Genomic DNA, 26,766 nt, shown 5'->3' with positions numbered 1-26,766 from the left:
CTTTTGAGATCCATTCGGCGAAAGGGCCAAGGGGAAAAGGCAGCAACCAATGTCTGGTGGGCGGAAGGTTGGGGACGGAACAGGCTTGGCCAAGTGGAGGAGTCTAAAAGTGCTAGACCCGTTTCCCACTCTAAATACATGAATGATTGTCCAATTCCCTATTGGCTAGAAATAATTTGTTACCTCTATTCCACTTTCACTTCAATTGTTTTTATTTTGCCTTCATTTTCTAATATTTTATTTTGAATTTTCTCAATTTTCTCAATTTCACCATTCATATTTTTCACCTCTTTCATCCCCCCCCTCTCTGTTTTTATTTATGTATTTGTGACATCAATTGAGTCACAAATACAACTAACCCATTTACTCAAAATGTCATGTATAATCACAGTTAAAAATAATATATTTCTGTAAGACAAAGACTTTAAGATAATACAAGCCATTGGTAAGTGTGCACATGCAACCTGTAGAATTTGTGTTTTACTAATAACAATTTGGTGTATACCATGTGGATCATAATATTCTGCATAGTTTAGAATGGTGCAACACTTTTGCCTTTTCTTACTGTATCTTTTGCCTTTCTCGTCATCTTGCCGCACTATATTTTATCTTATTTTTATTATGATAAGCTTGATGGTTCTGTAATATGTAATAAAATATTCAGGCTCAAAACATTATTATTTTTGTGTATATAAACTGTTTAATACTATTATCATTTTTAGTCAACTTAACTCTGAGTAAAGTGTTTGTAAACCTGAATTATTATTATTTAAATCTCACCCTGGTTCTTAGCAGTATATTTAAGTTAAGCATATTATTTAGTTTATTTCATTCACATGTAGTTGCTGCTTTTGAATCCCCGTTAATGGTTAGAGGTTCCAGAAAATACTGTGGGAATGTTTATGGTGTGATAAAGAAATCAATATATAAACTAAAATGCCCAATCCTTTCACTTTTCTAAATGCTGTTGCATCATCTGTTGCTTCTTAGCTCAAAACTCTTTATAGTAAGTTTGAAGGAATTTCATAGTAGTTACCTCCAGGCCTTGGCTATAAAGAGTTTAAATGTCCTAATCTGATAAATCAATGGAAGAACACACTAAATAACATGAAATTATTTTCCTATTATCTTTAAATGATTTTGATACAGCAGCATACATCCTCAAAGAATGTTTGAAAAGAGGTGACTATAATGTTTGGTAATTGTAGAATCCCTCAGGAGTCAGAATGTAAACATATATGGTTTGACTGTATCCTGGTATTATTGTGCTTGAGGCCAATATAAGATTATTAATATAACTCTGGTTCTATTGCAAGTATGGTAAGAATATGTATATTATTCTTGGCTTTATCCCCACTATTTGGAATATATATATCAAGATATTGTAAAAAGAGTGGATTTAGAGAGCGTGGGAGTTGACCAGAAAAATAACACAGCACTGGAAGGAAAAATTAAAATTGATTTACAACAGTGTTTTTAACCAATTTTTGAAGTAGCTTTTGACAAGACTTCAAGGAACATTGTCAGTGTTTGGAACTACAATGCAATTTTAGCCCTTTTTTCTTTTCATTTAAATGTTGCTATATTTATGAAACTTGTGGTCCATTAGTATTGTTATATACATTTGTATAATTGTATTTGTTTGCATACTATTCTTACAAAAAGGTTCCACAAATGAAATATTTTTAATAATACTCAGCAACTTTCTATTTCTCAATCATAACCTCAATCGTCCAACTTTGCTGCAGTTTATTCAAGATTCTTGAAATGTTATTTTTTGCATGTCCTGAAGATTAGAGAGTTTAAGAGATCTTTTTTTTTTTTGTTCAAACCCCTACTTATCCTGCCATTACTTCACCCCAAATGTACAGCAGGTGACTAGAAATTGGATGCCTTTGTAGACAGTTACTGTGTGGAATAAGTAACGGTAAAGGTTCTAGTTGTTCCCGACTGTAGGGAACGGTGCTCATTTCCGTTTCTAAGTTAAAGAGGCAGTTCCGTGGTCATGTGGACATGACAATTCCCTGGTCATGTGCGCTGTTACCTTCCCACCAAGGTGGTCCATATTTTTCTACTTGCATTTTTACATGTTTTCAAACTGCAAAGTTGGCAGAAGCTGGGACAAGTAATGGGAACTCACTCTGTTACTCAGCGCTAGAGATTCGAACCACTGAACTGCGGACCTCAGAAACTCAGAGTCTTAGCCACTGAGCCAAAGTTCCAATACAATAAAGAGCTTCTAAGAAGTCTAGGGAAAATGTAGTGAAGCATGTCAAGAGATTTAATGCCCCCTGAACTACATGAACAGAATCTCTCTCTGTGTGGAACCTTCCTATATTAGCCTTTAAGAACTACTGATGGAAAAAATAGAACAGCGAAAAAGCTTTTCAGTATTTAGAGATCTTTTTTAAAAAAATATTTTCTTAATTTTTTAAAATTGATTTTTAACAATTTTAAGATACACACAACATAAAACAAGTGTATATAGTGTATGTTTGTCGGGTGGTGGGCACATATTTAGCGATCATTAATATAATTCTGACTTGAGGATATTCATACAACTTCCTAAAACTATCCTTAGCAGTAATTTATTATACTCTGTGTTTTTACATTGAGGATCCTTTATGGGGGTTGTATTTTTTTCAGTGTGTCCCAGTAGATAAAAAATTGATTGCTGTTTCTCAGAGCAGTAGAGGTTATGGTCATTGATGGCTAGGTTTGAAAGTATTTCAGATGCTATTGGGAATTTATTTGCTTGTATCCCACCTTCATTATTTTACAAATAACACAAGATGATGAATACATCTAGCACACCTTCCTCCTATTTTCCTATAATAGCCCTATCAGGTGTGTTGGGCTGAGTGAGATTCACTGGCCAAAATCACCCAGCTTTTTACTAGAATCAGACAACTTCAGGATTTTCCTCAACTTTTGAGTAGGCATCATTTACTTTCTTTTTATATGTTTTGTGCAAATTAGAGAGGCAGAATTAACTTGTAGATACTAAGCCCTGTCTTGACAACTTGTTACCTTTAGAAATTTTCACCAGTGGTAATTGCAAAAATATTTGTTTCAGAATCTGTTATTTAAAGACATTTAAATCTGTTAAAAACATGATGTAGTTGTGGGGGGGGGGGGTTTCCGAGGAAAGCCTATTTTAATTTTCCTATATCTGCTAATTATGTACTTTATTCACTGTTTTTAAGATCTAGGAATTTAACATTATCATCATAAGAAAGTGTTGCTCAATAACATCTTGTTTATCCTTATGTAGAATTGCTCTATTTTCTCTCATCATTTGATTAAATGAACATTATGGTACATAATTTATTTCAGTAAATATATTTATTACAGATGACAAAAAAGCTGAAGAAAAGTCTGAATCCGGGGATGGTCCTTCTGTGGGGAAATACAAAAGACGATTTCCAGATTTTGGGTATGACTTGTTTGGTTTTAAAACAGAAAGTTAATATTCTTGCATTGGTTTATTAAACTACAGTTCTCTTACATTCAAGATTAGACATTCATCTGAATAATTATTGCTGCTAATAATACATATATTATCACTTTAAGTGCATCCTAGAATTTATTATATTATCACAGGAAACTTATTTTAGCCTCATGCCACTAGAAAGTATTATTTATCTTCAAAGATTGAGTTTTGGAGTTTTGGCTTAAGCTACAGTATTATAACTGTTTTGTTTTGACTTAAGCTACAGTATTATAACTACTACTACTACTACTACTACTACTACTATTATTATTATTATTATTATTATTATTATTATTATTATTATTATTATTATTATTATGGTTAATAGGATATGAGTGAAATATGATTATTGTGTATTATATACATGATATAGGAGTCATCGCTTAACAACCAGTTACTTAATGATCTTTCAAAGTTATGATGGACTCAAAACTATGACCCAACTTCAAAGTTAAAATCCGCTCCCCTCCCCCCTCCCTCCGTGGTCATATCATTGCAGCATCCCATGGCCATGTCCTAATATTTGTGACATTTTTTGCCAGTTTTCTGGCATTTTTCAGCAAAAAGCCATTGAGGACAATGGATTCATTTGACAACCATAGTGACTTATTTTACAACCATTATAAAAATGGTGATAAACATCAAGGCAGGTGCTAGAGTGATCTGCTTAACAATCTCAAATTTGTGCCAAAATTCTACACCCAATTGTGCTTGCTAACTGAGAACTGCTTCTATATATTTAAATAATGAAACAAAATTATTTCATTCAGATTAATTTTAAATTGAAGGGGACTATCATTTGGTACTAGATTTAATTAAAAGTGGAACTTCTCTACTTCTTTGCATATAATCTGTTTGAAGTAGTATAAAATCTAGAAAGATAGCTATCAGATTTTTATTATACACTGGTACCTCTACTTAAGAACTTAATTCATTTCATGACCAAGTTCTTAACTAGAAAAGTAGAAAAGAAGCAATTTCCCCCATAGGAATCAATGTAAAAGCAAATAAAAACTCGGAATTTAGGTGGGAGGAGGAGGAAGAAGAGGAGGAGGAGGACAGTCGCTGCCCATAGTGAAGGGAACATTTCTTTTCTCTGGACGCTGGCAGAGGTTTATTCCCTCTCCGAGCACCCAGAGAAAGGAAAATGCTTCATTCGCTCTGGGCTGCCAAATTAATCTGAATGAAATAAGTGCCCCCGAAAGGCTCCTCTGGCAGCCCAGAAAAGTTCGAGATGGCCGGGATTAAAGGGGGAATGGCAGGAAACTGGCCCGGCCTTCGTGCCGCTCTCAAATTTCCTGGGAAATTTTTCTGGGCTCGGGTTCTTAAGTAGAAAATTGTTCTTAACCAGAGGCAAAAAAAACTTGAGCACCCGTTCTTGTCTAGAAAAGTTCTTAAGTAGAATTGTTCTTAGGTAGAGGTACCACTGTATAGCAAATTGCTGCTAAAAGTAAAAGACAATTTAACATAACTGTGTTATGCTTAAAAGTAGTCAGAACTACTCCTGGTATATAACATTTCTCTTTCACTGTATTATTAATTTATATTATAATGTGTTGTTTTTCATACTTTAGCAAATAAAATTTCATAAAGTATTCAGTGTAGCATATATTCTAGTATGAAAGTTTTGAACTGTAAAATACAGGGGGTGGATAGAAAAATGGAAACATCTTGAAAAATCATCAAAGTATCTTTTAATATGGTGTTGGTCCATCTTTTGTGGCAAATACAGCCTCAATTCTCCGAAGTATTGATTCATACAAATTGTGAATTGTTTCCAAAGGAATTTTAGCCCATTCTTCAGTTAAAGCACCCTACAGTTATTTTAGAGACGATGGTGGTTGAAATCGACTTCTTACTTGAATATCTAAAATCGACCATAAATGCTCAATAAAGTTGAGATGCTGAACTTCATTAGAATGTTCCTCATGCAATTTTTAACAATTCTTGCTCTATGGATTGGTGCATTATCATCTTGAAAGATGGCATCCCCCCCTTGAACCATAGGATGAATTTGTTTGGCAAAAAGTCCTAAATAGTGATGGCTGTTAATTCTTCCATGAAGGGAAATCATTAGCCTGGTGGATTTCCAAAAAATAGCACCCCAGATCATCACTGAACCCCCACCATGTTTGACGGTTGGGAGAAGGCAGTCTGGATGAAATGATTCTTTTGGTTGTCTCCAAACGTAAACATGGCCGGAGATTGGAAAAAGGGTAAACGATGATTCGTCAGATAAAATCACATTTTGCCACTGCTCGAGGGACCATTTCCGGTGGTTTCTACACCACTCTAAACGCTTTGAAACATTTGTCTTTGAGAGCAGAGGTTTTCTAATTGCAGCTCTTCCGTGGAATCCAGATTTGTGAAGCTCCCTTCAAACAGTTTTTGTGGAACCTGGGTTCTGTATGTGTCTATTGAGCTCTGCAGTGATTTTAGGAGCTGTGGTCTTGCGATCCGCTCTAACAATTCGCTCTAGAGTCCGACGTTCTTTCTCAGACAACTTTGACTTTCGACCAGACCTGTGCTTGGCTGAGGATGTTTTCCCTTCTCTTTCAAAAGCAGTCATTACTATTGAGACATTACCTCTTGAAATGCCAAACATTCGGGCACTTTCTATCACACTAGCGCCTGCCATTTGAGCACCAGCAATTTGGCCTCTTTGAAAGTCTGAGAGGTCTGCCATTTCTAGAAGGTTATAACCAATTTCCTTAAATTTCTGTAAAAAAAAAGGGTAGTTTAAAAATAACAGAATTTGAAAAAAAACATTAAATATGTCAAGTTCTGATTGATTTGAACATGTTCAAACATTATAATGCTAAAAAGTCAAGTGTTTCCGGTTTTTTGTCTACCCCCTGTACATTATGATTATGATTATTTTATTATTATTTATTGGATTTGTATGCCGCCCCTCTCTGCAGACCGTGATGTATGTCTTTATCAGAGTGGAGTGATAAACTGTTATATTTAGGCTTATGATGTGAGCACTTTGGAACAACTCAATCCTGTATATGCCTATTCAAGTCTGTGCCTTAGTTAAGTCTTACCTCTAGATAAGGATTGCAGTTTAAGACCTATGAAGTGCTTAAGATATTCGTCCAATATAATTTCAGGGGCCTAAGAAAATCTGGGGGTAAAGGCAAAAAACAAGAAAAAGAAAATGCAAGGGGTTCTCTGGACAGCAGGTATGTATAAGCTACATTCTTATTGATACATTTCAAGTTGAAGTGTTTTTTGGAACTACAATATTTTATTTTTTGGAATGAATTCACAGTTCAGCATTGCATTCTTCATTACAAATTTCAGTCTTCAGGGGGGGAAATGTCCATGTGCAAGCATTCCATCCATCTACATCATATAGATTATTTCCACGTTTTTTTAAAAAAAGATTTAATAAATTGTAAGATCTTTTTCCAGAATATCTAGAGTCCAAACACTTACTATATCAAAGCTTCAATGAATTTCTTTTCTTGTACTTCATTGTGTCTGTGGAGATTCATTGGAAGTGATTTTAATAGAAAACAAATGTCCTATATTTTAAAATTTTTCATTTTATATTCTATAAATTTGCGCTGCAGTTTGTTTTTCATGTTTTCACGTTATTAATCATATGTTTACAGTATGTTCTAACAGCAGGCTATTTCATTTTGCTGTGATATCTGCTGATACTATTATATAGTAATTTACTCAAAAATGGGTTAAGGTTTGAAGATCTTAGGATTCATTTGTGCCTATTTGCCCAATTTAAATTATATCTTTAAAAGATTTGTATTGCTGCTTTTAATTTGGAAATAGCTTCATAAACGTATTTTAGATTCTAGATACCTTTGTCAGGCAGTTTTGAAGCAGTTTAACTTTATCCTTTTTATAAAATAAAATAAGCTAATAGTGAAATTAAAAAGGGAGTTTCCTGGATTAAATTGTGAGGTCATTTTTCCATACAGAAAACATACCTGAAACCCTGTTTCTATATCCAATCTTATATAAACTTTCTTTAAAAAAAGAAAAGTGTAACATATTCAGAAATATTTTTTTTTACATATATACATTTTCTGGGTATGCCCTCAAGAGTTATTGCTAAAAGTTTTTCAGCATTGGCAGTTCTTCTCTGTTTGCTAGAATAAGACAGAAATCCCTTAGTAACAGAACTATTTTTAAAATGCTTTAAAAATAGTAAGCTAAGCTTATTCAGTTTATTAAATTTATTTAAGTTTTGTGCTATAAATGGTTATAAATGTTTAAATAGAACCGTGACAAACACATTAAGTAGCTTGATATGTATGTACAGTAAATGTTGATATATGGTTTTATGGACATTATATTATTTCAGAGGTTCACGAGAATTATTGGAAGACCCTGACAACAATTTATCTGCCTCAGATTCTGATTCACCTATTCCTACTTGTATGCCTTTCTCTTGGTTTGGAGACAGCCATAAAGAACACAGCTCTAGTAGCACCCTGAGTTTTTCTCAGGGTGGGCAGGACATTGCCATTGAACAAAGCCAAGAGAAGACCAGAAGCAAGGTAAATGTAGTCTGTTTGAATATATGATGCACTTTTAGATATGCTGACTTCCTCAATAGTTAGTATTGCTTGGATTTTCTAGACCTATCTTATTTCTTCTTCAAACCCAAAGGACTACCTTACATCTTCTATACAAGCTTGAAATGCAGTAGCGTACTAACTAAAAGTACGTTAGTCATCACTATACATATTTCTAGGGAGAGAACTAATAGGAGAACTGCAGTGATGTCTCTTAATTTGTGAAATTTTAGTATGACATGAAATGCTTGTTTCCCCCAAAATAAAACATCCCCTGATAATAAGCACAATCGGGCTTTTGAGTGCATGACAATAAGGCCAAGCGTTTATTTCGGGGTTAAAAAAAAAAGATAAGGTCTTATTTTGGGGAAAACATGGTAGTTAAATTTGGCTTCTACACTACAGCCCAAAAAGGATTACTGAAATACGTAGAGTTGGATTCAGAGCTTCTCCTCATAAGGCAGTACTTCATTTGGAGTAATTCAAGTCATGGGAAAGAGCCCTTTTTCTTTCTCTTTTGTCAAATCTTCTGTCACCTCACTATTTAAAGAATAATGAAGCCCTTAGGGCATTGGATTTAGCAGTGTAAAGGAGTGCTAAGAGAGAAAGAATTATTGAGCTCTGTTCCATCAGGAGAAATATTTTGCTAGATTAAAATCTTTCTTGGTTCAGTGGTCCTTTCATATTGTTTATTAAATGTAGTTTATTACAAGCTATAAGATAACTATTTCTTTCTCCTAGTTTCTTTAAAATTTGATTAATTATAATTAAAACAAATTGCTTCTGACAGCTTTCCCAAACATTTATAAAGATATGTATGTTTGTACAACAGTTAAAACAACTAACCACAGGTACAGGGGGGAAAAATACTAACTTTCCTTAAATTAACATATCTCCACTTGGCAAATCATGATTGGTAATGATGGATACAAGAACTTGCAAGATGGCTGCAAAGATGTTTAAAAAAGAATGTGAAATGTGGGAAGGCATGAATCCATGCTTTTTACAATTTTTGTTGTTAAATCAAATGTTGCTATTAAACTCCCTGCCACAAATTTAACAGAACTGCTAAAGTACTGAGTCAAAAAGTTGATATATGTGGCTTTATTTCTTGCCAGCTGCAATAATTTAATTAATGTAATTAATATTAATTGATTATACTAAACAAACTACTTTTTGATACCAGTGATCCACCATATAATTCAGAAAGAATTTCTACTTTAAGATGCAACCAACATATTCAAAATAGTAAAATTGTTCAATATATAGTTATACTTTAGGCAATTTTTTCCCCCTTTAAACTCCTTAAGCAGCAATAAATGGAAGACAATGAGATCCCTCTGCAATAATAAAAAAATATGTTAAGGAAATTTGCTAAATTGTTTATCATTGAAAGTGGCTTTTGCGTATTTTTATGTATCAAGAGTTGATAAATCATATTTAGATAAATAATAAATAGCTAAATATGTTAAATGCTACATTTTCTGTTCTTACAGAAAGTAGTTATTCCAGAAAGTAGTTATTCCAAAGCTGAATTTAATAATGTCATCAACTAGTCTAGAGCTTTGTTTTATATCCCATAGAATATTTATAAGCTTGCATTCTACTTTTTTTGTGATAAATGTTGATTTACTGGATACATCTTTGTCTAGCTTGGTTTTCTTTTATAGATTCTTTTGTTTGTTCTGTTTAGTGATAATCTTGGGTATGCATTCCAAACCATGCTTTTTTTCATTTTGTCTGTCTTTTCCTTGACAGATCATTTATTATATCTTGCAAGCTTGCAAAGTATTTGTCAACATAATTTTAAACAATTTAAGCCTGCTTGCAAATGGCTGAATAGTTTCCTTTCATTAGGGAAAACGTATTTTGTATGGCTGGCAAATAGAATGAATCAATCAGGAAAGTAACTCTCTTAAGGTGTAGCTAAATCATTATATAGTTTTTTTGACTTAGGATGTTGTGTGAACTTAGTCAGTGCAGTTGGTAATTCATCAATTAAGCAATAATGGGTTGGATCCAGACTGACCATTCTGTGGCTCCATTAGCACAATGCATACATTCATGTATGTATGTCCAAGAGTCTTATGGGATGTAAAACAAACTTGTTTCCCCAGAGACCTAGCCCCACTGTAGCACCTCATTGGCACTTCCCTTTTTTCATCCAAATTAGTTAATATTTGTACCACACTAAATACATTAATACAAGAAATATGAAGTGTAAATTGATTGACTCATATCAAATGGGATCATTTAGTTGGTGCAAAATAATAGTTGTAGAATCACCACTTAATTCAAATCCATATTGTAATTCATCTTGCACAATTTAGCTATTGCACAAATGCTTTTTGCAAATTATTAAACGTAGGTCTATTAAACAAGTAGTTTCACATTCTATTATGATGACATCCTGTGAGTTGCTGTTAAAACTAGTTAAACTTACTGTATGTTGTTATTAACTCAATCTGGTAAAGTTTACTGTTTAACATTTTTCTCATGCTGTTTCATTATGTAAAAGCGGAACCTCTTCAAGAAAAATATAAGTAGCTTTAAAGAGCGTGTTTCTAATCAACTCTACTCATTGCTCTTCAAATCCCCATTGAAGATACTTTTTTATTAAGTCTAATTTTAGCTTTTATTAAGTCTAATTTTAGTTAAGCTACCTGTTCCCTTGGTGATTCTGATCATTAATCTTGAGCAGCATTTGTTTATAATGCAGCCTAAATAACAAATACTAAATGAGTTGTACTTGCATGTAATGTTCAGCAACTTAAAAGTTTTAAATAGGTTCAGTGTCTCTGGGCAATGAAATATTAAGTTGCTAAATAGATATAAGTAGTCCTCACCTCACTACCACAATTGAGCCTGGAATTTTGGTCATAAATCATTGCTGTCATAAGTTGAGTCACCATATTTATCAGACTCTTATTTTATAGCCATTTTTATCACAGGATCATAAGTAGAAATCAAGCTCATCTAATGGGTGTTTTTTGAAGAAAAAGCAAAAAAAACAACAACCAAGAGTAAAAAAATCATGAAACATAATCAAATGATTACAGGATGCTACAACCAGGTGTAAGTGTAAGTTGGTTGTCAAGTGTCCAAAATGTGATCATGGTAGGACAGTTGTAACTTTGAGGACAAATTGTAAGTAACTTTTTTCGAGCATGTTGTAACTTCGAACAGTTGTTACGTGAGCAATCATAAGTCAAGGACTACCTGTAAATACTTTTCATCTTTGTATGTATGATATACATTTGGAACGTATTTATTAAACTAATACGCCACTCACCTTGCCAAAGGCAATTCTAGGCAATTTAAAATAAATAAATAAATAAAAATGCCAATGTAAAACATTAATGAAATAAACATTAAATTTGAATTTAAATTGACCAAGATGGAGAGAAAGGGAGCAATATATCTACTGCTTTTCCACACATTATTTTCCTGAAACAGTGAAAAAGTAAATAATTAAATGTATTTCATATTTGGACAAAAAGTTTGTTTTGCGCAGGGAGACAGGATATACGCATAAAAATAAATATAACCTACACCCTTTTCCACTTAATATGCAAGTATGTACCTATATTTTAAGCTTATTTTTAACAAGCATAATTAGAATCAAAATAGTTATCCCTTATTTTTCCCCCCTTTGTTCCGTCTTTCAAGTTAACCCCTAATTGACCCAGTTGTTGATGTCAAAATCTTGTCAATTGTGTCGGAAGTGTATGTAGAACTGTTTGGGGAGGAATAAGCTTAAACTTAACCATGGCAAAACTGAATAACAGTTTCTTTGGACTACCTAGATCTGGAAATGTTCTCTCTTTAATTCTGAAATATTAGGACTGTTATATAACTTGTGAATATTCTTGAACTATAGTTTCTATTCAAAGAGCCTATGTCAGCTAGGGCCAATTCATGCTTTGATCACTCATGTTTAAGCTACTGCATTAGTGTTCATGAGTAGAAGCCACTTACTGCAACTGATCCAAAATGCACTAGCATGGGCATGCCCACACAACACCTCCAATTCTTAAGGTGCCCTGGTTGTTAGTAAGCTTCTAGGTATTATTCATTGTGTTAGTGATTATCTATAAAATTGGTATGGGTTATGTTTATCTGCCTGTCTTCTGTAGCAGGGCCCCCCAAACCCTGGGCTGCAGACCAATATCGGTCTGTGGCCTGTTAGGAACTGGGCCACATAAGTGTAGATGAGCACGGATAAGCAAAAATGTGCATGCACGGGATGTAGGTTGCACATCCCCTTGCCCCCATGCCCCCGGTTTGTGGGAAAATTGTCTTCAACAAAACCAGTCCCTGGTTCCCAAAAGCTCTGGTTCATTATTCTATAGTTTTTGCCCATGCTATATAATTCAGCAGAATGGGAACACCCCAAAACCCATCAATTAAGTAATAACACCTGATAGGATATAGGAATTGTTGGATTGGACATAGGAATCATAGCAGTTGTTCTTTGAAACAATATTCTCTCCAGAGATTTATATGGTCACCACTCTGACCTTATTTAAATAAGTCCTTAAATATGGTTCTTTCCCGAACCTTGAACTAGAATGTGTCATTGTCCCTTATGATGTTTGATGTATGAGATTTCATTGTTAATATTTTTCAGACATTTTCATTACTGAATTCTGTTATTTTAAACTTAGATGTCACCCAGACATAAAACAGAATCAAACAGCTTATACTTTTAATAAAAGAAAAAAACCCCAAATCACCCATTTTAATTTTCCTACAAAAATTTGAATTATGCATTTTTGTTTCTTTTTTCCTTTTGGATGACTATTCTAGCTAAATAAACAAATACTCAGAATTGCAATCCAAACTGTTTTGAAATGTATCTCTACAGCCATATGGTTGTGATAGACAAAATCCTAAAATTACATTTCCCATAAGATTTGGTGTTATCTTCAGGAGAAAGAATTTTTGCCTTGTCTGCCCATGTAAGCACTTCTTCTTACCAATCCAAAAAATCCTACTTCTTATCAATCCAATAAAAATACATTTCTGAGGATTGGAAGGAAACTCCAAAATAAAAAGGCTGCAACAGGAAGGTGCAACAAACAAAATTGCATTATTGGAAATAAACTAGTAGCTAATGCTGCTAGTAGAAATCTCCATTTTCCATTAATATTTATAACTTTGTATCTGAGGTGACCACTGGTCTCAAGGAATAACTTCGTCACTAACCCTGTATTCCTAAAAGACTTCCTTCCTACTGATAAAACCTCAATATATATATATATTATATGTTGGGAAGTAATACATAAATGATTGTATAAGTGATGAATATTATTGTAGATATATAGATTAATGCTATTGTTAAGTAGGTGTAGTAATGATCATTTTTTAATATTTATGGGTTTTAAATTGTTTTAAACTTATATTAGATTTGTACTTTGTATATTGTATTGCTGTTGTTGTGAGCCGCCCCGAGTCTTCGGAGAGGGGCGGCATACAAATCTAAAAAAACTTAAAACTTAAACTTAAGTAGGTGCTTTTTTTTACATTTGAAAAAAGGTACTTTGTCTCCTTGTGATTAATTCCAAGGGATAAGTTAACAAAACATTATTTTCACTTGTTTGCAGAGTAGAATTTTCATAGATGATTCATATCATAGCAAGCCAAGTTGTGATCTATCAGGGTTAGTGGCAGAGCCTAATCTTTCAGGGCGTTCACACACTTTAACCTTCTCTTCAGATGAGGTGAGTTTCAGTGTGTCTGTGTGTGTTGTTAATGTCACAATTCAGACCACCTTGTCATTTCAGTTTGCCTAACATAACAATAGGCATTAGTTATCCTAGCCAGTATTTTTGGTCTGCTATTTAAGTTCAATACATTTTTTTTCTTTGTCAGTATTATCATTACTTTCCATGGAATTTTGTAAATTAAATAGTAAATGTACAATAAATTTATTATATGTATTTCTAAATATAATAAATGGTATTTTTTAATTATTTAAATGAAGTGATAATTTTATCAATTATTTATTATAATTTATTTTTAAATAAATTGTAGTAAATGCTACAAACCATATACAAATAAAACCATCATTTAGAAAATGTATCTGTGAAAAGACATTTATCTTTCCAAACATGAGTCTAATAAGCACAACATTTTTAATTGCAACTGAAATCTATGGTTTATTTATTTTGAGTAGCTTTAATGAATCCAACACATTTCATAAGGATGCTGGCGATTGGGTTAATATGAATGGCATGTAAATGGCATTTCTAATGGAACTACAGAGTTCTCAAGTGCCATTTTCCATGCTAAGATGCTTCTTCAGTCTTTTAGTCTTCTAGCCATTGAAATTATTTTAGAATCTTTATGAAGTCCTTTTTTTCAAGTGGAAAAACTTTCAGTCTTTTAGTCTTCTAGCCATTGAAATTATTTTAGAATCTTTATGAAGTCCTTTTTTTCAAGTGGAAAAACTTTCAGTCTTTTAGTCTTCTAGCCATTGAAATTATTTTAGAATCTTTATGAAGTCCTTTTTTTCAAGTGGAAAAACTGTCTTCCAAAATTATGCAGGATTGAATGACAGCTTTTGTTTTGTTTTTGTTTGTGATAAAAGATAAAATCATCATTTGCTGATAAGTGTTAAGAGTCCTTTTTGTGGTTTATAGCCTACATATAGTTTACTCTAATAAAGCATTTTTGCTAATAATTTCTGTTTTGGGGTTACTTTGTAAGAATTTAGTTTAAATTATTTTCCTGTATCTGTGTCTTCCAGTTGTCTTAAGAATGTTGTATTTTTAAAGTAGTTTAATTATTTTTGGCTGTTTATTTTCTTTGTTAGAAACATGAGTTGATTTTGGCTGGATGAGAATGATGGCTCCATCCATGTTTTGTTTAAAATTATGGCTTTCTTTTCATTATTTAAAAGAAATATTCTGGTTTCTCTGGTTTGCTTGATACACTAAAGTAAGGAAAGGCAATCTGTACCTTGTGCACTGCTTTTCGTCTCCTAGTTTCTCCAACTTTGCAATATATATTAAAATTTGATAATGAACTCCTGAATAATGGTACTGTAGCCAAAAAATTAAAATGGGATTGGCACAGCCATTTAATCCCCATTTTACAACATGTTAAATACAGTGAACAAAAATACATTAAAGTTTACAGCAGATCCCCAACCCCCAGGCCATGGCTTACTACCAGGCCATGGCCTATTAGGAATTGGGCCGCACAAGCAGTGGGCTGGCCCATGCATGCACAGTAATTGAATTTAAACTTGAGGCATTTTAGACTTTCTCTTTTGTTGTGAATTTGAAATGAGTAGCGCATCTTGGTCCAGGAAAAACATGCAAAATAAATAGTAAATTGCCAGTTTTTAGCAAGCAGGATGAAATTCCAGAATCAAATGTGTCAATCAGATCATCAACTACTTGCTAGAAGTGTATTCTGCTATAGGAGAAATATGTAAAGTAATTTGGGTTATAATGACAGGAGAAATTGATGTCAGAAAAATTGGAATGCACTGTCAACATTTTAAAGTAAAACTATTCTGCATAAAGAATGGACACTGTGTTTTGCTCAGTAGATGACATTAAGATTATTTTCTGTAGTCAAAGATTGTATCCATTTTTTTAGAAAGCCCACATCACATCTTTATTTTTTGGATAGAAATTTTACTGTTGTTAGAAGTGGTAATAATGACAATGTGGTCTCTGTAGTTCTCTTAGCAATACTGGGAAACTAGGGAAACAAACCAATTCGCCAATAAAAGAATACTTTGCAGTTATTTATATATTAAAACCAACATGAAATTATGTATACATAAGTAAGCATTAAAATTGCTTCCATTGGCTCATCCACTGAATTAACATAAATTACATGCCTAAGTCAAGCAATATAAAATTGGTTTCGGATTTCATTAAGTTTTTCCCTTTTAAAAAAATTGGTCCATCTTTAAGTTCCAGGAAGCTTTGCAATGTAAAAGAAACAACCATAGATTTTTCAATCATTATTCTGTACTTAGAAGACCAGAACCTAAAGGGTTTTTACCATTAATTTCAAATTATCTTTCTGCATTTCACCAGTTTAATTATATAATTAGTGAAGTTAATAACAGTTGTAATTTATAAAATTGTTCCTATAAGTACAATAATGCCAGGGTTTTGGCAAGGCTTGTTCTTTGTCTTAATGATGCTCACTTTGTGCTATTACGCACATAAAAACAACATGAAATGTTATTTAACTTCTAAAGAGTAACTGACTCGTGTGTTTAAAAGATGTTAACATTTTATATGGAGAACAATGTAAGGAATGGTCTCAGAGATCTAATGATTAAACCTGTTTTGACACAGGTATGTTTTAAAATCTTAACTTGAAATCCATTGTGAAAGCCTTCTAAGATTTTAAAACACTGGAAATGTTAATTATTTTTGAGTTTTAAAGTCGATAAAATTAAACTATTATTTATTGGGAAAAATTGATTAATTTGATTTTGCTCAATCAGACCATAGATGATGAACCTTCAGCTACAGGAAAACAAAACCAGTGGCACAACAGGCCCATTTCTGAATGGACTACACAACAGGTCTGCCACTGGCTAATGGGAATGAACATGGAGCAGTATATCTCGGAATTCACCACCAAGAATGTTGATGGACAACAGTTAATGCTGCTTGACAGTGAAAAGTTGAAAGTAAGCACATGTTTCTGTGTAAATCTGTATAATGTTTAAGGAAATAGTATAAACTATAACAGGATACTATTTTTACTATATTTAGTAAAATCTTGGGTGGAACAGTGTATTGTATTCAATGGAGTTTTTGATTTCAAAATAATATTTATTTATTCATTCGTACGTACGTACATACATACATACATACATACTTCTATGCCCTCCAATCCCAAAGGACTCAGGGCAGCTCACAACAATATAAAATTGCAATAACAATAACAATAAAAAGAAGAAGAAAAACCCAAGCAATTTGTAAAATCCAAATTAAAACTTGAAAACAGTTAAAAACACACATACTAATCATTCATACCAATTCATATACACGGACAAGTTAGTGGTTGATTTAGGGTCCCCAAGCCTGCTGGCATAGCCAGGTCTTTGTGGCCTTACGAAAAGCCAGCAGGGTGGGGCTGTACGGACCTCGGGAGGGAGTTGATTCTATAAAGCTGTGGCAGCAACAGAGAAGGCCCTCCCCTGAGGTCCCGCCAACCTGCATTATTTAGCTGACGGGACCTGGAGGAGGCCAACTGTGTGTGCTCTAATTGGTCTCTGGGATGTATGTTCTTCCTACCTAGAGTTTATAACATTAATTTGTAATTTGTTCTAGATTTTACATGCTCTTTCTGTGACTTTGACGTCACGAAGACGTCCTTCCTGGCCGGCCGAAACGTGGACTCCAGGAAGGATGTCTTCGTGACATCAAAGCTCTGCCCATGGAATTCCCTATTGGGATTCCCCACCTTCGTTTGAGCCTCCCAACCGGCCTGACAGCTCCACGGCTCTTTTGCAAAGCTGACAACCGGGCGGCGGGGCTTCTCAGCGTCCTCCTGAACCCGAACGCCGAACCCGAACTTTTGCTAAACTTCCAGGTTGGGCGTTTGGGAGAATGTCGAGAAGCCCCTCAGCTGTTTCAAAAGACAACAGCCGGGCAGCGGGGCTTCTCAGCAGCCTCCCGAACGCCGAACCCGGAAGCTAAACTTCTGGGTTGGGCGTTCGGGAGGACGCCGAGAAGCCCCCCGGCTGTTTCAAAAGGCGACAGCCGGGCGGCGGGGCTTCTCGGCGGTCACCCGAACCCAAACACCAAACCCAAACTTTTGCCGAACTTCCGGGTTCGGCGTTCGGACGGCGGGTTCATAAGATGGAAAAAGTTCGGAAGAAGAGGCAAAAAATTTCCGAACCCTGGGTTCGTATCTCGGAAAGTTCATATGACAAGGGGTTTGTATCATGAGGTACCACTGTACATTTGTCAAGGATCATGAGTTACAACACTTAATGATTGTCATGGGGTCAAATAAGCAATCAGGAAACAATATTAATAGGAATCTTAAGGATATAAGCAACATGTTACAGTTATATATTCATAAGTGGGAGGAGATGAGTCACAGGCATGATGAGAAAAAATCTAGTAGTAATAGTAGTGCAGACTTAGTAAATAGTTTGACAGTGTTGAGGGGATTATTTGTTTAGCAGAGTGATGGCATTCAGGAAAAAACAGTTCTTGTGTCTAGTTGTCTTGGTGTGCAGTGCTGTATAGCAGTGATTTTCAACCTTTTTTGAGCCGTGGCACATTTTTTACATTTACAAAATCCTTGGGCACACCGCCAACCAAAATGACACAAAATGACACTCTAACACAGTACATATTATACATATAGTTAATAATATAGCTTTTAAACGTATTTATACTCACTTAGTATGAAACCTGGGCCTGTTTCGATGAACACAAAAGGGATATCCAGGCAGGAATGGTAGAAAGACACACACAAAGCTCTTCCTCAACAGTTCTCAGTCTCTCTCTGTTTTTAGTTTTTATCACAGTCAAGCTTGAGAAGGTCAGCTCACATAGATATGTGGTTGAAAACGGGAGCAATGTCAAAACAGCTTTGTTGGCTAGAATGGGGAACTCCTTGGCAACAGATAACCAAAAACTGTCCAAGCTTTAGCTTTATGAGAGGCGGCCTGCTATTGGTTCATTGCTAGTGGTCAGGATGAATCCTAGAAGGTGATTGGTCAGTGAGCGTTCCCTGTGCCTCCACTCTTCCTGTCGCTGATAGCTGGAGGGATTGTGACGGGAATGTTTATGTTCGGATGAAGGCGGCTGGCAGCGGTCCGGATAAATGGCCTCCGCGGGCCGTATCCGGGATGCGGGCCGTAGTTTGGGGGCCCATGTTTAATTTCCGCATGGCACACTGGTTGAAAAACACTGCTCTATAATGAAGTTTTGAGGGTAGGAGTTGAAACAGTTTGTCCATGATGCAAAGGGTCAGTAACTATTTTCACAGCCCTTTTGACTCGTGCAGTATACAGGTCCTCAGTGGAAGGCAGGTTGGCAGCAATTATTTTTTCTGCAGTTCTGATTATCATCTGAAGTCTGTGTCGGTCTTGTTGGGTTGCAGAACCAAACCAGATAGTTATAGAGGTGCAGATGACAGACTCAATGATTCCTCTGTAGAACTGTATCAGCAGCTTCTTGGGCAGTTTGAGCTTCCTCAGTTGGCGCAGAAAGAACCATTCCTTGTCGTACTTTTTTGATAATGTTTTTGATCGTAGGTGACCATTTTAGGTCTTGAGATGATATGATTTAGAAATGTGAAGGTCTTTACTGTTAATACTGTGTTGTCTAGTATTGTAAGAGGTGGTAGGATGGGAGGGTTTCTCCTAATGTCTACCACCATTTTTACGGTTTTGAGTGTGTTCAGTTCTAGATTCTGGTTGTACCACGAGGCTAGTTGTTCAACCTCCTGTCTGTATGCGGTTTCATTGTTGTCTCGAATGAGACCAATCACTGTTGTATCATCTGCAAAGTTTAACAAATGGATTGTCTGAGATGCAGTCATTAGTATATAGAGAGAAGTAGTGAGAGTACACAGCCTTGTGAAGGGCTGTGCTAATTGTACAGGTATCTGCTGTGATTTTTCCTAGCTTCACCTGCTGCTTCCTGTCTCTTAGGAAGCTTGTGATCCACTTACAAGTGTGTTCAGGTACTGCTAGCTGATTTGGTAGTTTAGTTAAGAGAATGTCCAGTATGATGGTGTCAAATGCTGAACTAAAGTCTACAAAGAGGACCCCATTGCGGGTCTTTGGAGATTCACGATACTGTAGGATGTAATGTATAATCTATCCAATTTTATTTTTTTTAGTTTTTATTTGGGTTGAGAAAGAGAATTGTAAGTGCATGATGTAAGATGCTAAAAAAGCCAAAATGGGTTTATAGTCTTATCAGAGGTTGCCACCTGCTGATTAAAATTTATATTACATCTGTTTAAAACATTACTGTGATTTCATATATTCTTTTTAGGAAATACAGCATGGTATACAGTATATGGATTTTCTTTTAATTTTCATAATTATCCTATGAAGTTATTTCAGAATTTGCTGTTAGAGTAAACCAGTGATCTTGACTGAGGAGGTGTTAGAATCCTAATTGTTTTCTATTGGCTACTCTTTATTTGGTACATCTATTTACTTACATACATATTCTCTGAATGATATTCCATTTTTTTCCCTTCAAAATCCTATACCACAATAAATTTTTTGTAAGCTCCCTCAGAATTTGTAGCAGTCTCTACATGGTAATAAAAAGCAGCTGCTATTTACAAATATGTTTAGAACTGGTTATTGGGTTTTAGATTCTATAGAACTGTTTTTAGAAGAAAGATTCTGAAGAGTTTTTCTAACTTACCTTGCTGCCAGTTCACTTCCTCCTGCGCCGCGTGGGCGTGAGTGCACGTTGTGTGGGTGCATGCATGCGCAGTAGCAAAAAAATCCTCCCCTTGACATTGCCAAAAACAAGATGGCAATGCATATGAAGTGCTGGAAACTCGCATTCTGTACATGCGCAGAAGAAAAAAATCCCCCCCCCAAAAGATGGCAGCCTTGATGGACCAATATCGACTGATTGGGTTCTGTGACGTCATCAGCAGGTTGCTACTGGTTCGGGCGAACCGGCCTGAACTGGGTAGAACCCAGCTGTGGTCTAATGCATTTAGCTGCACTGAAACACATTGGGGTTGATTCCAGACTGGATTCAGACTAAGAACAATCTAAGAATTTCAAAGAATCAATAAAGATTCAAAGATCATCATGACAAACAATTTTAATAGGTTTGCTACATTTGTTTGTTTATAGGAACAGTCTAAAATGGAGTTAGTGATGTATACAACAAGTTATTATTATTAATAATAACAACAACAACAACAATAATAGCAATAACAATGACAACTACTACTGCTACTACTGGCAACTGTAACTCCATTTAAAATCATTCCATTTTTACCAAAACTAAGCTCCACTTTCCAGCAAGAACCATGAGTCAAGTACACCTGGATTATGAGTTTTCTCTCCCTGGCACCCTATCAAGTCATGGGTTTCTGAATCCATATAGTTCCTCCAGTCTGTTTGGGTTAGGTCTGAGCCTGCTATTTCCCAACCAAGACCCGATAGTCAGTCAGATGTTTAACATATCTGCAATTTAGCCTAGAGTGGTGCTAAAAAACTGATTATCTCCCACATATTGATAACTTCTTTTCAATAATGTTGCCAATTGCTTCTGTGGAGGAAGCCGTAGAAGTGGACCTTTTAATTTCTGCTGTAGCTGATACAGGGAAAATATGTTAAAATTTCATTTTTTTGTTTATGAAAATTAATGCTACAATAAAAGACTCGTTTCGCTATATTCTGCTCTGCTCAACATACCTTTTCTTTCAAAGGCTTTAGGAGTATCCAGTCAAAATGACCGATCAACAATAAAGAAAAAAATTAAAGATATTAAAAAAACACAAGAAAAACTGGAGAAACAGAAAGAAAAGTTTCAGAAGAAAGAAAAGGAAGTGCGGAAAACTGGCAAATTGGTGGCTGCTGTGGAATCAAACTGCTAACATGATTTGATAACATACTACTTTCTTCTGGGATAGCTGGAGCTAAACTAGAGCTATATCAATATAATGCTTCAGTCTTTATTGGATAAGAATCCAACTTGAGAAAATGTAACAACTGTATATTTCTGTATAATGATCAAGGGAAGAAAATGGTAGTTTTACATTTTTATAGGCTTAGTTTAGCTGATTTCTAGTCCTTTCCCATTTATACAGTTGCATTAAAATATTTTCAATTTTTATATTTAGATTATTAACTTGTATTAATGGATATTAAATTAACTATTTTTCAAGAAATGTGTATATATGTGTCTGGCTAATTCCCTGAAGTGTCTTTGGAAATGGCATATACAATTTATTAAAACACAAGATGTCACACAAATTATAGTATAATGGGGGTATGTAGTGAAAAGATGCTATCGGGTCATTCTGTTCTGTTGGAGATAGTTTGTGGCCGATAGTATTGTATAGAAAGAAATTAAGTTTTAAAAAGTAATAGGAAATTAATTTAATCTAATGTAATGAAGTGTTTACAATCTGTATTTTTCAGAGTTCATTTTAATTTCAAATCATTGTAATAATATAATTCATTAATATTTTCTAAAATACATTTTTCTATGTTTTGAATATGTTAAGCATGACTTCAAAAGTTATCTTTTATATACTTTTGTATACAATGGATTTTATAGTTCATGATTAATAACATCAGAATGCATAACCCTTTCCTACTGAAAAGTTTGAGGACCAAATTATATTTTTGATGGTTTTTACAATGCTGTTGGTCTTCCAGATTTACTATTTCCAGATAGAATTATTATCTCTCTTCATTTAAACATGAGGTTTCCACATTATACATATTTACACTGTAGACTTTAACATGTCTTTGTTTTCATGAATAATTATTTGTTCTCCAGAACGGTGTAAGTCACAATTGATATGCCATTGAGCAGCAGCACAATCTTTTGTTAAATACACTATCTTAGAATGTCACTTTTGCAAAATGGAATAAATTTTGTTCAAAAAAAAAAAATTGAATTTTGGAATGTTATTAACTCTTGTGAACATTGCACAATGTAATCTAATAGGAAAAATGTTGGGGGGGGGGGAACCCTACTGCTTCAAATAGCCCAAATTATGATTCATTTTTCACATAAGCTTTTCACATTTTTCACAGAAAATGATGGTCATTTCTTTTTGTTAAATCTGTACGTTAGGCGCCCAGAAAATCTATTCCTAAAGGATGTCAAACTCACTTTGTACCAGGGCTCTCCAGATATTATGCCTCATCTTAATAACTATTCTACAACGTTTGAAGAAAACTCATTCTCTGAAGAAACAATTGAAGCAGACGATTTTGTAGCGGTACTCCTTGCTGAAATAGAAGGCCATCCTGTAATCAAATGATTTGCCAAATAATAGTCAGAAGGGTTGGAAACTTGAAACATCTGAATAATGATCCAACAAATTCATGTCAATGAAAGAACATCAGGGCAAACCGAATAGCTCATCAGCCATTGTTAAACGGCAGGATTAAGGGGAGACTTAACAAATTCAGGCTTCCAAGGACAGTGGAAGGGGAGGCCAGTGTATTAACCTCATCCTTTTATAGAGAAAAAGCAGAAACAGTAATTCAAGATATGAAGAATGGGATTGGATGATATTCATGTTGAATAATTTTTTTAAAATGGTGATTTTTATAAGGAAGTTATCACTTTTTAATACTTGTATGGACTCAAAAGTATATTCCAATGATCTGGAGGCAAGCCCAGGTTATTGAATATTTGAAATTTGGAAAGAACATAACAATCAATGATTGTTTGTAAAACTTTCCTCACCTGCCATCCTTTTAAACTCTACAAGAGTTCTAATAAACAGAATGCTATTATTGAGCCAACCCTTTATTTCACAAAAAGCTGATTTCTGCACAGGTCAGGTACTTAAACTTGCCCAGCATATAGAGGATGGCTTTCAATCAAATCACAGGAGCTGTTTTAATGGACTTATCTGCAGCTTATAACTCAGTTAATAACAGGAACTTTGGAAATTATATAATACCACCTTGCTTCGACTAACTGCACTGATTCGATCTCTTGATCTGGATAGCTGAAAGAGACAATTAAAAAATGTAAACGATAAAAACTGCATTCAGAATGTTCAGAGTCTGATTGTCCACTACCTAGACTAAGATCAGATTTAAATTTTCTTTTATCTTGTGTCTGAACCTTTTGGGATGAGATTGCTTTCTGTTCTTTTCAAAATGTAAATGTTTCAGCGCCTTGTCAGATATATTCAGAGAAGTAGACTAAACATTTCTTGTGACCAGAACAAATTGAAAATTCTTCTGAAACAGGAGCTATCACCCATCCAATAAGCTATAGGCCTTTTTTAAAATCAACCTTTATTATTTTTTACCAAAATTAGTGTCATTTTTTTTACAAATCCAACTTTTCATAGTACAAGGCTAATATTCTAAAAACAAAAACTGTGATTGCTTTCCATTTTACTTTTCAACTACATAAGGACAATAATAGATACAAAAATTATTGTCCTTATGTAGTTGAAAGGTGTATTATTATTTTAAATACTGTGTTAATAGAAATCAAACTTCAAAATAACAACAAAGAAATCCACTTTGTAGCATAAACAATTATTTTCTATAAACTTTCAGTAATATGAATGGTCAAACACCCAATATCTTATTTCAGTAAGGATAATAAATATATATATATATATATATATATATATATATATATATTAAGTATATATATCTCCAAAGGCCTATACGCAAATCTAGTGGTGTCTATTAAACCTATTTGTATCATTTGCAGTCTGGCACGTGGCAGATAACTTCATTATTGGATTATGAGACCATAGGCTTACTTGACTGCTGTTGACATTGTAGTTCATTCAAAAATAGGTAATACTAATTTCTTTCTCTAGTTCCTTGCCCCAAATTGTATTTTCTTGTGGTACAAATGGACATCTGAGCTTGAAAAATTAACTTTTCAAGGCCCAAATCCATCTATCCAGCTCCTAATTGATAATTCAATGTAAGGAATTATTTCCTTCCAACAATGATTAATTCCATAATGTAGGTTTACTATGTGCTGTAGTTTATTTGAAAACTACCAGCACTGATCTATCGGTATCTTATCCCGTGATTTAATACATTTATCTTAGTTTCTTAATAGAGGAAATGTAAAGTTTCCCAACACAAAGGTAGTTCTAGTGTGTGATTTTCATCTAAAATCCATACATACGTTGGCACTGTTTTAAGACTCTCTTAAATAAAAATGGGTTAAGGATTATGGCCTTAAGCATTGTAATTGAGAGGGGTGTTCCTTAGTTGCCATCTCTAGACTCTCCATTATTCTTCTAACAGCTGCCTAAAGGTACGTGTGTGTGTGGGGGGGGGGCAAAATAGAAACACTATTTTCCCACTAAACAGCCTGAACCTTTTCATAAGGAATTTAATAGGGCTGCTCGTAGGACCTTTTCCCCCCAAAATTTCACCAGTCAGCCTAGAAGTGGTCAGCAATTTCCAATTAAAAAAAACCACAAGAATGTAAAGCATTTCATAAAAACACTTGCACTGAGACATTTAAAATGCTTTGCACTCAAAGCAGCTTTTTCAAGTTTCCTAAACGTGGAACAAAAAGGCCTGTTTTCCAAACGAGTCCTGGGTCTTTTGATACCTTTGGTCTATGGAGCTTATAACGAAGGCATAAAAGCAAGAGGCAAAGGGTCTATCACTGCTATTGTCCAGAGCTGTTTGAGCAGGAGGGGACCAGTGCAAAGGAGTTTGGTTTATGGGCAAGTCGATAAATGAGATTTATTTTGGACAAAAGGAAGATAAGTAAGCATGGTGAATTGTAAATTTTTTTTGTTATGGTGAAGTTTGTCATTTTGTTGCCTTTCTTCCATGGCTATCTGACCTGAGACCCCTGATGATGCTTCCTCAATGGGCTCTGTTCTATGGCTAGGCTGAACAATTGTTTTCATTATTGGCTACAGGTTTTAAAAAACATTTTAAACATGGCTATTTTCGTATTGGTAAGAAGCACTCGGGATGGGCTGCCACCACCCTTTCTTTGATGGATCTAAGATAAAACAATGAAGCTAATTCAAACTGCCACTGTTCCCTATTGGAATAAGATTCACAGTAAGCAAAGTTTTGTTCCATCAAAATTTGAAATGTTCTATCACAACTGCAGATGAGGATAACTGTGTATCATCTAGGGTCAGTCTGTCTGAATAACTGGGGAGTGGGGGGGAATATAAAAAGATGCATTTCAAAAATAAAAGAGCTTTAAAATTGAAATACTAGAACACAACAAAGCACAATGGAAGGAAAATTAACTAATTTTAGTATTGAGTAAATGGTTTTACTTGCAGGAAGATGAATATTTTATGTATCTATCTAGCGACTGTAACTGCTTTGCATTCTTATTGTTTTAATTGTCCCTATTAGCTATCTGTAATATTGTTTTACAATCCAAGGCTCGTTTTGCTGGAAGGGAAAATGTATTCATCTTCTGACCAATAATTATTTTTTGTAGGTACAATATATTATTACTTCAAGATTCTTGATAAAATACAGGATATTGTCTCCTAATTTTATTTATTTACTTATTTATTTATTGGATTTGTATGCCGCCCCTCTCCGTAGACTCGGGGCGGCTAATTGTAAGTGGAGTGGCATAATGACACTGAACTGTTGCTCAACAATAGCCTCCCTGGTGAGAGAATACCCAAAGCTATAAGAGGCAAATGGGGCTGGTTTTGTTTTAATTTAAAAGTACAGCAATACCTCATGATACGAACTTAATTGGTGCAAGGAGGAGGTTCGTATGACGAAAGGTTCGTAAGACGAAACATTGTTTCCCATAGGAAACAATGTAAAGTCAATTAATCCGTGCAACCAAAACCCCCTGCAAAAAAACGGCTTTCGGCGACTGCTGGGAAGCTGCGCGGCTGTTTTAAAAGGTGACAGCCGGCCTGGGGGGCTTCCCAGCACCCCCCCGAACCCGGGGTTTGGGGGGGTGCTGGGAAGCCCCCCAGGCCGGCTGCAACCTTTTAAAACAGCCGCGCCGCTTCCCAGCTGTCTCCTGAAGCCGAACGCCAAAGCCGAACTTCCGTGTTCAGCTT

The 26,766-nt window shown here is 34.8% G+C and overlaps 1 protein-coding gene across 3 annotated transcripts in view; it reads left to right on the top strand.

Moving 5' to 3' along the window:
• LOC139156308 (neurabin-2-like) overlaps positions 1–22,648 on the top strand; it is a 72,664-nt gene extending 50,016 nt beyond the window's left edge. For 2 of the 3 annotated variants that reach the window (XM_070731764.1, XM_070731765.1), the window contains exons 14-19: positions 3,355–3,436; positions 6,607–6,678; positions 7,824–8,019; positions 13,644–13,760; positions 16,517–16,705; positions 21,454–22,648. In XM_070731764.1, coding sequence (XP_070587865.1) covers positions 3,355–3,436; positions 6,607–6,678; positions 7,824–8,019; positions 13,644–13,760; positions 16,517–16,705; positions 21,454–21,621 — 824 coding nt within the window. In that variant the 3' untranslated portion in view covers positions 21,622–22,648. The remainder of the gene's footprint in view (positions 1–3,354; positions 3,437–6,606; positions 6,679–7,823; positions 8,020–13,643; positions 13,761–16,516; positions 16,706–21,453) is intronic. The other variant, XM_070731766.1, reaches the window with a different exon arrangement.
• Positions 22,649–26,766: the final 4,118 nt, after the last annotated feature.

The sequence above is a fragment of the Erythrolamprus reginae genome, chromosome 1 (assembly GCF_031021105.1).
Source record: "Erythrolamprus reginae isolate rEryReg1 chromosome 1, rEryReg1.hap1, whole genome shotgun sequence".
Classification (NCBI taxonomy): domain Eukaryota; kingdom Metazoa; phylum Chordata; class Lepidosauria; order Squamata; family Dipsadidae; genus Erythrolamprus; species Erythrolamprus reginae.
Note: the sequence above shows the minus strand (reverse complement) of the source record. Positions and strands in the feature narration are given on the sequence as shown.